Raw genomic sequence first — 13,602 nt, forward strand, 5'->3', positions numbered from 1 at the left:
AAATGGCAACCACGTGATGTCCTCGCTTAATGACCCATTGTCATTCACTTAACAATGGCAGCCAGAAGTGCTAGAATTTCCGTTGCTAAGCAGCATGGTCATGTGAGTTGTGCTTTACGACTGCATTGCTTAGCAACAGAAATTTGGGATCCAATTACCGTTGTTAAGTGCGGACTACGGCAAACCACCCCACTATAGTCTGCCAAGAAAATGTGAAAGCGGCATCCCCCCAAAGGGTCAGATATGACTCGGTGCTTGCACAGGGGACCTTTCACCTTAACCTGTACAGGAGCTTAGGGAGGGAGACAGTTGACTTCGGTCTCACATACATAGCCTGTCCAAAGAATTTGAAATGAGGATGTGGATAATGTGTTTCATTGCCTCGAATGAAAAGTACTCAGTTAAAATATAATCTAGAATCACACGTTCTCATTTACTGGATCATTAATTTAGTTCAGATTAATAAAAACAGTGGCACAAAGATAGCATCAACATAAGATGCTGTGAGAAAAAAGGATTTGTGCAGGGTGGTACAAATGAACCTTTTGCTCCTGGGCCTCTCAGAATTTTGAAGGAAAAAACCCTGTTAGGATCTGCTTCTGCAGTCGACTTCAAAACGTTGAAGTGTACTTTTTTTGCTCTGTATAGTAGCTTTCCTAATTCTCCACAGCTAGAAATACTATTCTAAAGTTCACAGTGTCCAGATTGAGTGTATCAGTCGGGTTGCGTGCATCGATAGAAATCCTGCATGTTTAACATAAGTAGCTTCATTCAGGCAATACAATTGCTCAAGCAGGGGAGAGCAGCTCCTTCAGTGAAGGAGAAAGGCTGCAGTCAGGCAGGCTGCCCAGTGCCACAGGGTAAACTAACAGAGGGAGAAGCTACTTATTGCTACTTGGGTGATGGCTTCTATGAAAATGCACTGCCTGAATCAGCTAATGTCTTCCCCCAGATTTGGGGCTGAGTCTGAAAGTTGATACATAACAAAATTTGGCAGACTGGATTTGAGCTCAGAACATGTGAATCTTGCTGAGAAAGTACTGCAAAAGGAAACACTAAATGAACACCAGAATTTAGAGCCCCTTTCTCATGAAAGAAAAAAGCTAAAATGGGCCAGAAGGAAGGGCTTGAGCATGTAAGGAGTAGGACTAGGCACTTTTCAAAAATGATTTGGAAGAAAGACTTCAGATCTTGCACAAGCACAGCACCTCTCTTATTCATAAAAGAAGCCCAACCTTTTTTTTAGATTCCACGTGAGCCTAAAAAGAAAAAGCTCCAACTGCTTTAAGGATTGCATTAATTTAACTTTAATTACTTCTGTTAACACGACCTCCTGAGATTATGGGAGCAGTCTCCTAGAGAGGCTATAATTTTACCAGCTGCACCTATTTTGTGTGTGTGTTTTCTAAAAGAAGCCCTGGAAGCATTGTAGTCACCTCTCCCATCTCTTCCCCCCCCACCTGCCAGAGGAAGATTCTGCAATTCCCATCGCAATGCCCACCCGCCTGCCTGTCTCCCTCGCAAGCCACCCTGTTGTCGCAGCGCAGGCTGCAGCTGTGCAAGCAGCAGCTGCCCAAGCTGCTGTAGCTGCTCAGGCTGCTGCGTTGGAACAGCTGCGGGAGAAGCTGGAATCGGGGGAGCCACCAGAAAAGAAGATGGCACTCGTGACCGATGAACAGCAGCGCCTGATGCAACGGGCAATCCAGCAAAATCTGCTCGCCATGACCGCTCAGCTGCCGATGAGCATCCGGATCAACAGTCAAGGGGCACGCTCACCAGGTTGGTGGGTTCCGAACGATCTTTCCCCTTCCCCAGAGACTGATAGCTATACCAGACTTGGGGTGGAGATAGCAGCTATGCACCCTGGCCCAAGGGATGTTCAGGACTGCATCACATTGGAACCTGAGGCACTCAGCGTACAGGTCGCCCTCATTTACCAATTGCAAGAGGGAGCAGCTACTCCATCGCTAAGTGGCGTGGTCGCTAAGCACGACATCACATGCTCACAACTTACAACTTCCTGCTGGCTTCCCCATTGACTTTGTTTGTCAGAAGCTGGCTGGGAAGGTCGCAAACGGTGATCATGTGACCATGGGATGCTGCAACCATCGTAAATGCACGCTGGTTGCCAAGTGCCTGAATTGCGATCACAGGACTGTGGGGATGCTGCAACGGCCACAGCTTTGAGGACTGGTTGTTCCATATTTTCAGCACTGTCGTATGTTCAAATGGTCGCTGAACAAGTGGTCAGTAAGCGAGGACTACCTGTAGTTAACTCTCCCATTGAGGAAGCATTTTGCAGCTATTGCTAAAGGAGAAAAGTGTGACTCCGTGACTAGAAAGTTTACTTTCCAAGTAAAGGTTGGTTATGTTTTTTTATTGTATGCCGCCCAGAGTCATGTTTTGTGAGATGGGCAGCTATATAAATATGATGAATAAAAATGTAAAAAAGGATAGATTCTTTAATCTGCGTAAATGATGTGAATCAAGCAAGTTTGCATTATTTCTTTCATATAGTTCTGTCAGCTGTATTTTTTCTGCATCATTTTATCCTGCTTTAACTAGGCCTGGATTGATAACTGAGTGCTCAAACCGCAAACTAATCACTGTCATTTTTATTAGCATAAGTCTAGAATTTTTTCCCCCACAGTTCAGTGAAAATTGAGATCTGCATCTTTTAATGATGTTTGCCTTCAAGCTGTCAGGATCTTGCTTTTTAACAACCTGTGAGGATTTCGGCATATTCAGTAGATCCAAATGTCTGAGAGACTGCATTGATTTTACATTTATAATAGTTGCATGTGCTTATTTTCAGCCTTACCCATTTTATTTCCAGTTTATAAGCCAAGTATGGGTAGCCCCAGAGTTAATTTATTGCTGCTTTAACCTCATTTCTAACTCCCCTCCATGCAAAAGATCAGTTTTGGTATCTAAAAAGAGCCATCTTTCTTCTTCCACAGAAAACCGCCAAGACTCTTCCATGAATCTGGCTGCCAATGGCACCAGTAGCATTAGCATGTCAGTTGAGATCAATGGCATCGTGTATGCAGGTAAGGGGAAAAGTTGGGATGGAGAGAAAAAATGGGTGGCCTTACCCACTGGAGACGAGAATTAATTCTTCTATAAACTGTCTCATATTCTGTTAACTTAGAAGAAGGTGGCAAATTTGCAGGTGGAAAGTGAGCAGCTAATCACACAAGAAAGGGAGGTCCTGCAGTTTGGGAATATTTTTTTTAGTCTGCAGGTGGGTGGCTGTGACATAGTGATATCATCAGAGAGGGAGGGGGCATGCATTTTTTAAGGCATGTTTTTGATAGCAAAAGAAGGGTGTTAAATTGAACATAACCTTGTGGTGCTGATTTTAACCCTTTAAAAAAGCCAGAAACCCTTGGGGACTCCAGGGACTACAGGTAGTCCTTGCTTAACAACCACAATTGGGACTGGAATTTTGGTTGCTAAGCGAAGTGGTCATTAAGCGAATCCAACTCGATTTTATGACCTTTTTTGTGGTGGTCGTTAAGCACATCACTGCAGGAACTAAGCGAACCACATGGTTGTTAAGCAAATTACATGGTTCCCCATTGATTTTGCTTGTTAGAAGCCGGCTAGAAAGATCAAAAATGGTGATCACGTGACCACAGGACACTGGGGTGGTCATAAATGTGAAGTGCCCAAATCATATTCAAGTGACCCCAGGGATACTGAGGCAGTTGTAAGTGTGAGGACTCGCCTAAATTGGTTTCGTCAGCACTGTTGTAAGTCCGAACTGTCACTAAACAAATGGTTGTTAAGTGAGGACAACCTGTATATGCAGTTCACAGGCTGCAGGTTCCCCCCCACCCCCGACATATTAAGAGAGCCTCTCAAGTTGAACTTGACTCTAGGTCACTTCATGTCATTTTCCTGGCTACTTTACTGAAGTAGTTTGCCATTGCCTTATTGGGGGATGGGGGGTTGTTTATCTGATTTCCCAGTCCAGACTAAAACTCTGGGATTTTCTAGTGGGCTCCCATCCAAGTTTTAACCAGATCAGACTCTGCTTAGCTTTTCATGATCAGCCAAGATTGACTAGGTGCCGCTACCTAGTGCGACACCTCTGCTTTAAGAGATCTTAACATAAAAACTAATGTGCTTACTCTAACTCATTGCCCTCCTTGGTTAAGCTTAACATATTAATCCACATGGGTTACATTGCTAAAAGATGATACCCTAGTTTTGCGGCTTCAATTATTATAGTGAGCTGCAAAAAAGACGGGCTGGGGGAGAAGGAGAGTTACAGCAGTTGGGGATCTGCCCCATCAATTTTTGTGTCTTGCCCTTCCCTGTTTCTCCCCAGGAGTGCTGTTTGCCCAAACTCCAGGAGCCTCATCTTCTAACAATAAAGGAAGCAGCAACAGTGGGCGGAGTTCCAGCAGCAGTGGTGGTGGTGGCGGTGCGACAGGTGGCACGGCAGCAGGCTCACAAGCTGGTGTGCCCCCTGCACCGACTTCTACCTCAACCAACTCCTTATCGCCTTAAACCCCACCACCTCTTCTTCCTCCTCCATCCCGCCAAAATGAAGACACTGTTTGGACAGTAGATTTGAGACTGGCCCTTCCCTTACCTGTTCCCCCGTGTGCAGTGGGGGAGTGAAATTGTGCCTTCCCCACCCTCTGAGACCCCCAGGCATCAGGGCCTGAGTGATACATTTGGATGGGGTTTTCTTGGATTTTGGTGGTGGAATCAGTGATGAGCCTAACAACAGGTGGCACCCAGCCATGGACATCAAGGGGTAACAAGAATAGTGCAGGTGGTCTCTAAAGGTGCAAACTCCCCACTCCCCCCAGGCAGCAAGGAGTTCAGGGATGGTACTGTCCCAGGTTGGGACAAACATTAAGAAAACAAAAGTGCATTTTTTCCCTACCATAGCTGAAAACCAAACACCAAACCAAATTTAACACTCACTTTCTGGGGAACTGGAGTACCTGGAGTGATGGTTCTGTCCTCCTTCCTCTGCTTGTTTGTTTTTTCCTCCCCTTTAAAGCATCCTTTCCCATTCGGGATTCTCTATTTAGGGCTGTGCTCCCTGGGGTCCTGGGCATTGCAGTCCCTACATACCTGGAGGGCACCAGTTTGGGGAAGGCTGCTTCTAGTGAATACGTTGGAAAGAACAACCACACAAAAGCTAAGTGGGGTGGAGGGGTGTTGTTAAATTCTGAGCCGGAGCAATACTGTGCAGACTAGCTTTTTGACGTGATGCATTGTAGATCCATAACTCCTTACCTCATGCAAATCCACACTTTGCACTGTGTGTCCTTTTGATTTTTATTTTATTTTTTAAATTATTCTTTGGGATACCTCCAGACAAGTAGCGGTGGTGGCAGTGGGTGTGCCTCCACTCTCATAGGCTTGCTTTTAAATGGAACCCTGAATAAAAAATACACATATCAAGGATTTCACAGATTGAGGATAATTTGGGGAAAGCTTTATTCCTTGCCCTTTTGAAAACTGCTGTCAAACTATTTAAGGAAAATGAAAGGGAGGGTGTGAATACAGTGTTTATTTTCAATAGCTCTCTTTCCCCCCCCCCCCGCATCAGACCCATAAAGCAAGCTTCATGTATTTGCAGTTGTTAGGGAAAGCACCTCTAAAATATGTTCCTTCTTTTTATCTTGCTATGAACAACTCTTTGGAGCTGTCTTGACTCTTCTTCCTCTCTCCCCCCAGATCTGGGTTGGGCTTTGAGGGTGCTCAGGTAGTTTTTTGTGTGTGGAGTGGGTGGGGTCTGAGGGGCTACAGTAGCATTTCATAGGATAATATTTTTATACAGAGCTGCCCCACCCCACGTATGGATTGTGCGTATGTGAGAGCGAGGACTAAAAGGAGCAGCCTGCCAGCTGTTTAATCCTTGGCTCTCTTCTTTTTCTTCACCTTAACCTACAGAAGATTCTGTCTGTCATAAGGTAGCAGTGGCTGGTTGCTTCAGATGTTTCTTAAAAGCAATTCAAGTCGTAGCATTTACCTGTGGCATAATCTCTGCAAAGCTGCTTTTTTCCAAGCTTCTTTTCAAAGCACCCCTCTTTAGAAAACAGAAGGGAGTGGCATAGTCACCAGCACTTCTCTCCTCCTGGCGGGAATTATAACTAGGGGTGCACTACAGAATCCCCAAACGTAGTTCTCAGTCAACTGCCAGCTACCAACATTTAATCCCCCCCTTTTTTTGAAGAACATGATTCACAGGAGTAGATCTAACTCCCCAGACTACGTTAAGACTGGCTTCCTTGCTAGTATTCAGATATATTTGGAACATGGGAATGAGAAACTTGTTGCGGATTGTCCTGATTCTCCAAAACGAGATTGGGCAGTTTTAGCAAAGCTTGCCTGACTACTATATGGGGTTGTGTGTGGTTCTACCAGTCTCCAGTGCTGTTGGGATGTCTGTGCCACTCTAGAATCACTCCTGCCCTATTTATAATCTCATTTACAAGGAAACAGATGATCTGTGGGACAAACATCCTCTATCATCTCTAGCAGAGATCATGCCATTTTTGCCCCCCACCCCCCAACTCAAAGCTTATTGGAATCTCTGTGGCTCACTCTTCTAGCATCCTTTTTTTGAGTAGCTATGTTTGGATTTGTTTTAGAATAGCTACACGAGGGGCATCTGCCTTGATTTTTTTCCCATTGCTTTTTGCAGTTACAAAGAAGGTGACAGAAATAGTCTGTAGGTCCTTCTCTGCAAAGTACAGAAAGGTAGTTTGGAAATGTCACATTCGCAGTTTCAAAAACCATTGTGGTTTTCAGGGCCACCATTTTCAGCTTCTAACAGATTTCCTTTGGAGCTGAGCATTTCCATTCCAAAAGGCCAGTGAACTCCAGTACTTCAAAAAGATACTCCTCATTCTCCCTCAGAAGGGCCCTATGCTTATTTTGACAGCTTCCCCCCCCCCACCTTTTAATTTGCCACTGAGGGAAGTAGACCCTGGTGAGCAATTTGGTTAATTCCCTCTTTCCATTCTCCTAGGGTATATGCACTCCAATTCACTCACTTCATGCCCTCTGAAAGTATAATTTATTTCAGCCCGTGCAATTAAATGACTGCCACTTTCAAAGAATGGAGCCTCCAAAAGAGAGACGCTATTTGCGGATTCGCTGTGTTATGAGACAGCCTTGAAAACTAGGTAGAGACATAGTTGGAAAATGTTGCTTTGACTCCCTCCCAATGTTAATCACGTACCTTAGAGTCAACAGTTTTCGCTTTGGCAGGTTTTAATTTTCTGTGTGGTTAGCCTAAGTGAGCTCTTAAGAATTTTTAAGGGGTTTGAAGCAGCTGGATGTTCTCTCTGCCTCTTCGTTGCTGGGATTTTAATGCTATCCCTTAGTTGCATCGCACAATATATCGGAGTGTGGTAATCCTTTCCCTTAGGGCTGGTTTTTAAGTGAGATTCTGAGATACTGTAATTGATTTAGCAGAACAGAAACTATTTTGAGTTAGTATGTCAGCATTGTCAAGCAGGAGGCATTTTTCGATCTCACCGAAGAACCTGTTACAGCCAATTGGGAGTGTTGGATGACCACTTCCCATCATCCCCCATGAAGAATACTGGGTGGGGAGTGTTGGGAGATGGAGTCCCACACTTCTATATGGATGCCAAATTAGCGAAGACTAACTGATGGAGAATTCACAGTTGTGGCTCAAGCAGCTCTTGGGCATGCTAAGAGTGGGAAATTCAGTCTATCTTCAGCTTCCACAAATTCCAGAAGGAGCACACTTCACATTTGGGAGCAGAGCATCCTGGCCACGTTGAGCTGTTTCCCAAAGCTACAGCCCAGGCATTTCAATTGATTTGGGGCTTTTTTGCTGTAGTTCAGCTCTTCAGCATTGTGACCCCTCCCCTCTAATGCCAGATGAAGGTGGAATCCCTTGGGTTACAGATGTATGTCTAGAAACACAGGGAAAAGCATGTTGCCTTTAAATGATGGTGGAGGAGGATGGTTTTGCTTTTGGGAAGGGACTGAATGGAGCACCACAAGCTGCCACCCACAGAGAGTTTTTTCATTCTCAGGATTGCAGAGGATATCTCATGGGAGAAAAAAATGGCCTCTTAAGAGAGGGAAATCCAGAAGAGTGGCTTCTGAGGGGTGTAGAGGAACTGTAAAGTGACTTAACCATGAAAGGGAGAAGGAAAAAAGTTTCTGGAAAAAGATCCAGAATTGCTGGATCTAACCCTTTTTAAATGGGAAAATCTCTCTCCCTCTCTGCCTCTTTTGCTTCCAGAACTAACTCTCCTTTGACACAGGCTGGGAATGGAAAGGGAGGGAGACATGCCTGTTGTCAGGCACACTTTCAAAAATGGCTTCTCTTCTGTAGTTAGATGCTGACTGGTTGGTAGAGGAAGAGAGAGGTTTCTCTTTCTGCTCCCTGTCATTGCCAGAGGGTTTGTCTGTGACCTGTGGGCAGCCATAGGGAGGCGAGCATGAGGACAAGGCGTCCCTCATAATTTCATCTGTGCTCTGTTGGTTTGATAACAGGCTGGTATCAGATCCCAATCTGGAAGCACTCCTACCCATGGAATGCCCTGCCACTTGGAGATTCTGCAAAAGCTGGCTCTTAAAAGTTGGAGCCTTTCCCCTCACGCCCTTCACAATTTTTGATTTGTGTGTGTTGTGCCAACCAGCATTCCCCAACGTGATTCCCTCCAGATGTGATAGGACTGCAACTCCCAGAATGCCAAGGCAACGTGGCCTAAGACCTTACTGCCTAGGAATTCTGGGAACTGTGGTGCTATCACTGCTGGAGGATGTCCCGCTGGGGAAGGCTTGGCATTCCAGGATTCCTGTGGGATCTAGAGACTGTGTATCCCGTAGTTTTTCTGATGCACCCTGCCCACACACTTCCCTGGGGAGAACCAGCTGAAAGCATTTGAGCCTTTTTCTGCATCTACTGACTGCTTTGGAATATGCCTCGTTGGGCTTTAAAAGGCAGAGTGTTCTCAACCTTTATGGAGATCTCAGAGGATTCAGCTAGGCTAAAATGGAAGCTGATTTCTAGGTTTTGTATCTGAGGAGGGCCTTGTAAGTGTGGCAATGAAGAAATATCTACTTCCTCCCAGCAAAACCTTGCATTGTAATTGCCAGTAAGTTCAATCAGTATCTACATTCTCTGCCAGATAGCCAAGATTTTGTTTTTGTTTCTTTCATCTGCCGCGTGAGTCTGAATGTTCCATTGAATGTTCCATTTCATGGCTTTTTTTTGAAGTATTTTCACGCTTTCTTAAAACAATTATCAGAATTTGGCCCAAGACTTCCATCCTTGCAAACCATGCCCAAGATAGAGTTTTTGTGCAACATTATTCTGCTATCATCTTCCTTTCTTAACCAGGTTATCCCTGGTCTAACCTTAGCTATAGGTTGGAGACATGTAAAGTTATCCCAGGTCTAACAAGAGTATGCTTGTGTGTTGAATATATTGGCTATAAAGTGGGTGAAACTGTCAGATGCAGGCCAGAGTTCAGCCACATTAGGGTGGGGAGGAACCGCTCCTATGTTCTTCATCGTTACGTGAAATAAGGTGAGTGTAGCGAGAGAGTGTCCGTTTTGTGTCCCTGCTTCCCAGACATGCCTTTGTTCAATAATTGGTTAGAATGAACTAAAGCAGCCTTTTTGTTGTGACTCATGAATCCTTGTCATCCTGTCTACCACTCCTCTTCCATCCCCAGAGGGAACTTTTACCTACCTGTTGGATGGACCATCTTCCCACAGCAGCATAGAGAGGTTTTACAGAACATGCAGTTCCTTCCTCAACAAAGAGGCAATTAGGGTAGTCATCTTGTCACATCTTAGGCCAAGCATTGTTCCCTCCTCTGTTGGTTGCTTGTCTGGGAGAGACAAAGGCCCTCCCGCCTTCCTCTAGTAAGGTAATGTATGCACAAGTGTCTTTCTCATGCATCTGTGCTGTTCCATTGTGGGCGCTGCAATTAATTAGCCATAGTTTCCTATTTCATTTGAATGGGGAAAAGAATGGTTATTAGCTTTGGAATAAGCTAGTATATTAACCCAGCTTCAAATAATGCTTTAATATCCCAGATTATTCCAACTTTGAGGATCAGTTCAAACTACAGGGAAGCTGTAGACAGTTCTTTGCTTGTTTTGCTTTACGTTACAAAGAGATTGTGAGGCTTGGCAAAAGATGTGTGTACTTTAGCCATAAGAAATGTCGCCAAACCTTCAGTGACAGCTTTCAGGAGCTACCAAGTGCAAGGTATCACCCTTGTTCCCTCATTTTGGTAGCTCTTTCTTTGGAATTCACTGGTCTCAATCAAAATAATTTAAATCTGCCAGTTTTGCATGAGAGGCGCTCCCAATCTGTTTGTCTATTAAGCGTGTCACTCTGTTATTCATTATTGGTGGGTGGGTCTTGGGATTGTTCCCCTAAACGTGAAAGAGGGTTCTAGTGTGCGGGTGGGTGGAGAAGAAAGATTCTATGACTAAATTTATATATAAATATATAAATATATATATATATATATAATGAGTGAGTATGTTTGTGTCTTTTTTCCCTTTTTTGAGTGTGTAATTGTGTGTGTGCGTGTCTAAGAAACGTATAAAATTTATTTTTCAGTCCAAGCTTTTGACTAAGGATTGGATTTGTAACTCAGGGGAATTGAACCTGCTGTCTAGATCTTGATTGTATTCGGGGGCGGGTGGGCAGGGGGAAGGGTATCGGAATAAGGGCGGGTTAAAAAAAGTTCAGATTTGCTTGCTGTGGCTGTGACTTAGGTGGTGGTGGGTTTAAAACATGTTCTGCTTTTGTTTTTAAACTTTCAAAACAACTGAACCCCCAGCATTGGCTTCAGTGTTTCCAGTTTCTGGAAGGTGAGGAGACCCTATTTTTATGCTTAGCTGTTGGACATTTAAGAAGCTAGCTTGGCAAACTCTTTTTTTTTTTTTTTTTAACATTATGGTTAATTATAACCAACTATCAAGGAACATTCCGGATTCTTTAATGATCTTGGAAATGTTGCATTAGCGCCTTGGAGGGATTAAGCTGGAGGTTGAGAGGAAGATGGGGACTCATGGAAAACATTCTCCAATTTCTGCTTTAAATTTCTACTGAAGACAGAGGCCTTCCAAGGCAAGGGTGTAGGGTAGAAGGAAGGGGACTTGGGGTGGAAGTGGTGATGCAGATCTCTGTCTCTTTGGGGAATATTCTTCCTGCCCTCTCCTTACTTAATAGCACATGTTGTACCACGTTTAGCATTTTAAATCCACCACCTTTTTTACAGATCTCAAGCAATGCTCTCCAACTTGCTCAACCCACAATCAAGTTTTGTCTTGGGGGGAGTTTATTGGCCTATTTTTATTCTTGCAGAAAAGGGTAAGGGATGACTTTAGTTAGTAATAAAAGGGTGTTTTTGTTCTTGCATTTGTACAAACACTGTGTTGAGGGGAGGTCTTGATTTTGGGGTGGGGAGAACACAGTATTCTCCCCCCACTCTCCTTTGCATATCAGCTTAAAAACAAGATATAATTTCAGTTTTTCTCTGGGGATTTTGAATGGAAAAAAAACCGAATACAGCAAGGATATGCAATCTGTACAGCGTATGTAGTTTTTTGACTCAGGTAATAAGAGATAAAAATCGTAAAAGAAACCACATTCTACCTCTGAAAACAGTAGGCCTTGGGCTGCCTTTTGTCTCCTGGCCTCTGTACTTTGTTTTTGTTTTTGTTTGTTTTTGTTTTTTTTTTAAATCACTTTTCGCAAAACATTCAGGTATTAACCTTTGTGACTTAATAAAGAAATAAAAACACTGAAAAGTTTACATTTTATAACATTATTACAGATTGTATTTAAACTTCAGAAATATTTAAGATGATTGTAACCTTGTAAAGTTGAAGAAATATTAAAAAAGAAGAAAAAGATACTTTCAAAGGTGTATGCCATCCATATGTGTGTGTGTGTGTGTGTGTGTGTACACATGTGAACATGGTGCCTGAATTGAAATGAGGATAAAAGGCATAGGTACACTTTTGTCAGTCTTCTTTCATTTTCTTTAAAAAAGAATGGCAACCTCTGACTTTTTTCGGACATGGTTTGAATGACAAAGATTCAATGGTGGATGGGTAAACTACAGAATTACTTTGCTCACAGGATGCTAAATGGATAAATAATATAGCTTGTCATAATGTACCATGTTAGGTTCTTAAGCCTTCCCATCTGCCATAGAGGGATAATAATATTGACTTACCTTTCTGGTCTGTTGAAAAGATTGCAAGAAGGTAGAACTAGAAGGCTGTTACACCCTTCAGCCTGGGAACAGCAGTATTTCATTGGTTCACAGGCAAAAAGGCTTTTCAGATCATTTGCTGCCAAACCTACTGGGGAGTTCTGGTGATTCAAACTCATCAAGATTATGCTCCAGCACTACGGTTCATATCCCTCTCCGAAATGACGTGGAGCATAAATTTTGAAATGACTATATACAGTCTAAATATTATTCATGCCAAGAAAACTTTAATCAACGAGGACAGGTTTGGCAATGGCCTCTGACATGTGAGAAGTAGAAATACACATTGTAATTTTGTCTAGTGACAGCAGCGCTGTATGATGCTGTGCAAAAAATGAAATTATGGATTATCTAAAAAACAACATGAGTGAAGACTTACTGAGGCAATGGGAAAGAGGACATCTTTATTTCAGCTTAAGCAACTTTTAGAGTTTTTTTGTTTTTTACTTAGCCTGATGAAAAATTCTGGAAAATTCAGACAGCTCCAGGACTACCTTTGTTTTTAATATGAGATTTAACATTAATAACAGACTTTTCTGAAAAATAACAAGCAGGGGGGTGGGGAGGGAGGGATTCCCTAGAATAGTTCAGGTAAACATAGCTTAAGATACTTTTCTTTAAAAATAAAACTAAAGAGAAACTTCGGACCCCGCACAATAAATTTGCAATATATTTTCCATCTTAATAAAGATGGTTATTTGCCCTTTTGGCTGGTACTCTTTAAGAGGTGACATAGCATTAATACTCAATTCCCCATATTGTGCTGTGTTTTAACCATGGTTCATGGACCAAGCCATAAGAGTTGGGCAAGCACAGTACAGCAATAAAAAATCATTTACACACAATGGGTTCACATAACACTGAGGTAAAACCAGCATTCTGGTTTAATGCAGTGGGTGAATCCATCGAGTCTGGATAGTTTATTCTTTCCATCTAAAATCTTAAATGCACGTTGCTATGCCTTTACAGACCCTAAGCTCCTGAAATCTACTTTTTCATCAATGTGAGGTATATTGCCTGCAGCGCTCTCTCTGCTCTGGGTATCCCACACAGGCTAGCTTTGTTTGTCCTTCCACTGACAGGTAAACATGTTTTATTCAGACAGGCACATAGGCTTTAAGATGGTATTACTGAAATTGATTTTAACTGGTGAGTACTATTTACAGTATATGTTTCACTGATTAGTTTTAATTATTAATGTTTTCATTCTAATCCTGTTTTTATCCACACTATTAGCTGCTCTACATGTTTTTACAGAACAGAATATAAATTTAGTAACAAGAAACTAGCTGCAGTAACAGATTGCTGTTCCCCCCACCCACCTCTGTCTAAGCCT

At 43.0% G+C, this 13,602-nt stretch overlaps 1 protein-coding gene across 2 annotated transcripts in view; it reads left to right on the top strand.

Annotated features, from left to right (window-relative positions):
- ARID3A (AT-rich interaction domain 3A) overlaps window positions 1–13,602 on the top strand; it is a 354,333-nt gene that overhangs the window by 58,860 nt on the left and 281,871 nt on the right. Inside the window, exons 7-9 of one of the 2 annotated variants that reach the window (XR_010066962.1) lie at window positions 1,468–1,779; window positions 2,961–3,050; window positions 4,337–5,183. Coding sequence is in view for 1 of the 2 variants with exons in the window: in XM_063290744.1 (XP_063146814.1) it covers window positions 1,468–1,779; window positions 2,961–3,050; window positions 4,337–4,518 (584 nt within the window). In the remaining variant the exon portion in view is untranslated. Of the gene's footprint in view, window positions 1–1,467; window positions 1,780–2,960; window positions 3,051–4,336; window positions 11,723–13,602 lie in introns of those variants that run through there. The other variant, XM_063290744.1, reaches the window with a different exon arrangement.

This window comes from Candoia aspera, chromosome 1, assembly GCF_035149785.1.
Source record: "Candoia aspera isolate rCanAsp1 chromosome 1, rCanAsp1.hap2, whole genome shotgun sequence".
Taxonomy (NCBI): domain Eukaryota; kingdom Metazoa; phylum Chordata; class Lepidosauria; order Squamata; family Boidae; genus Candoia; species Candoia aspera.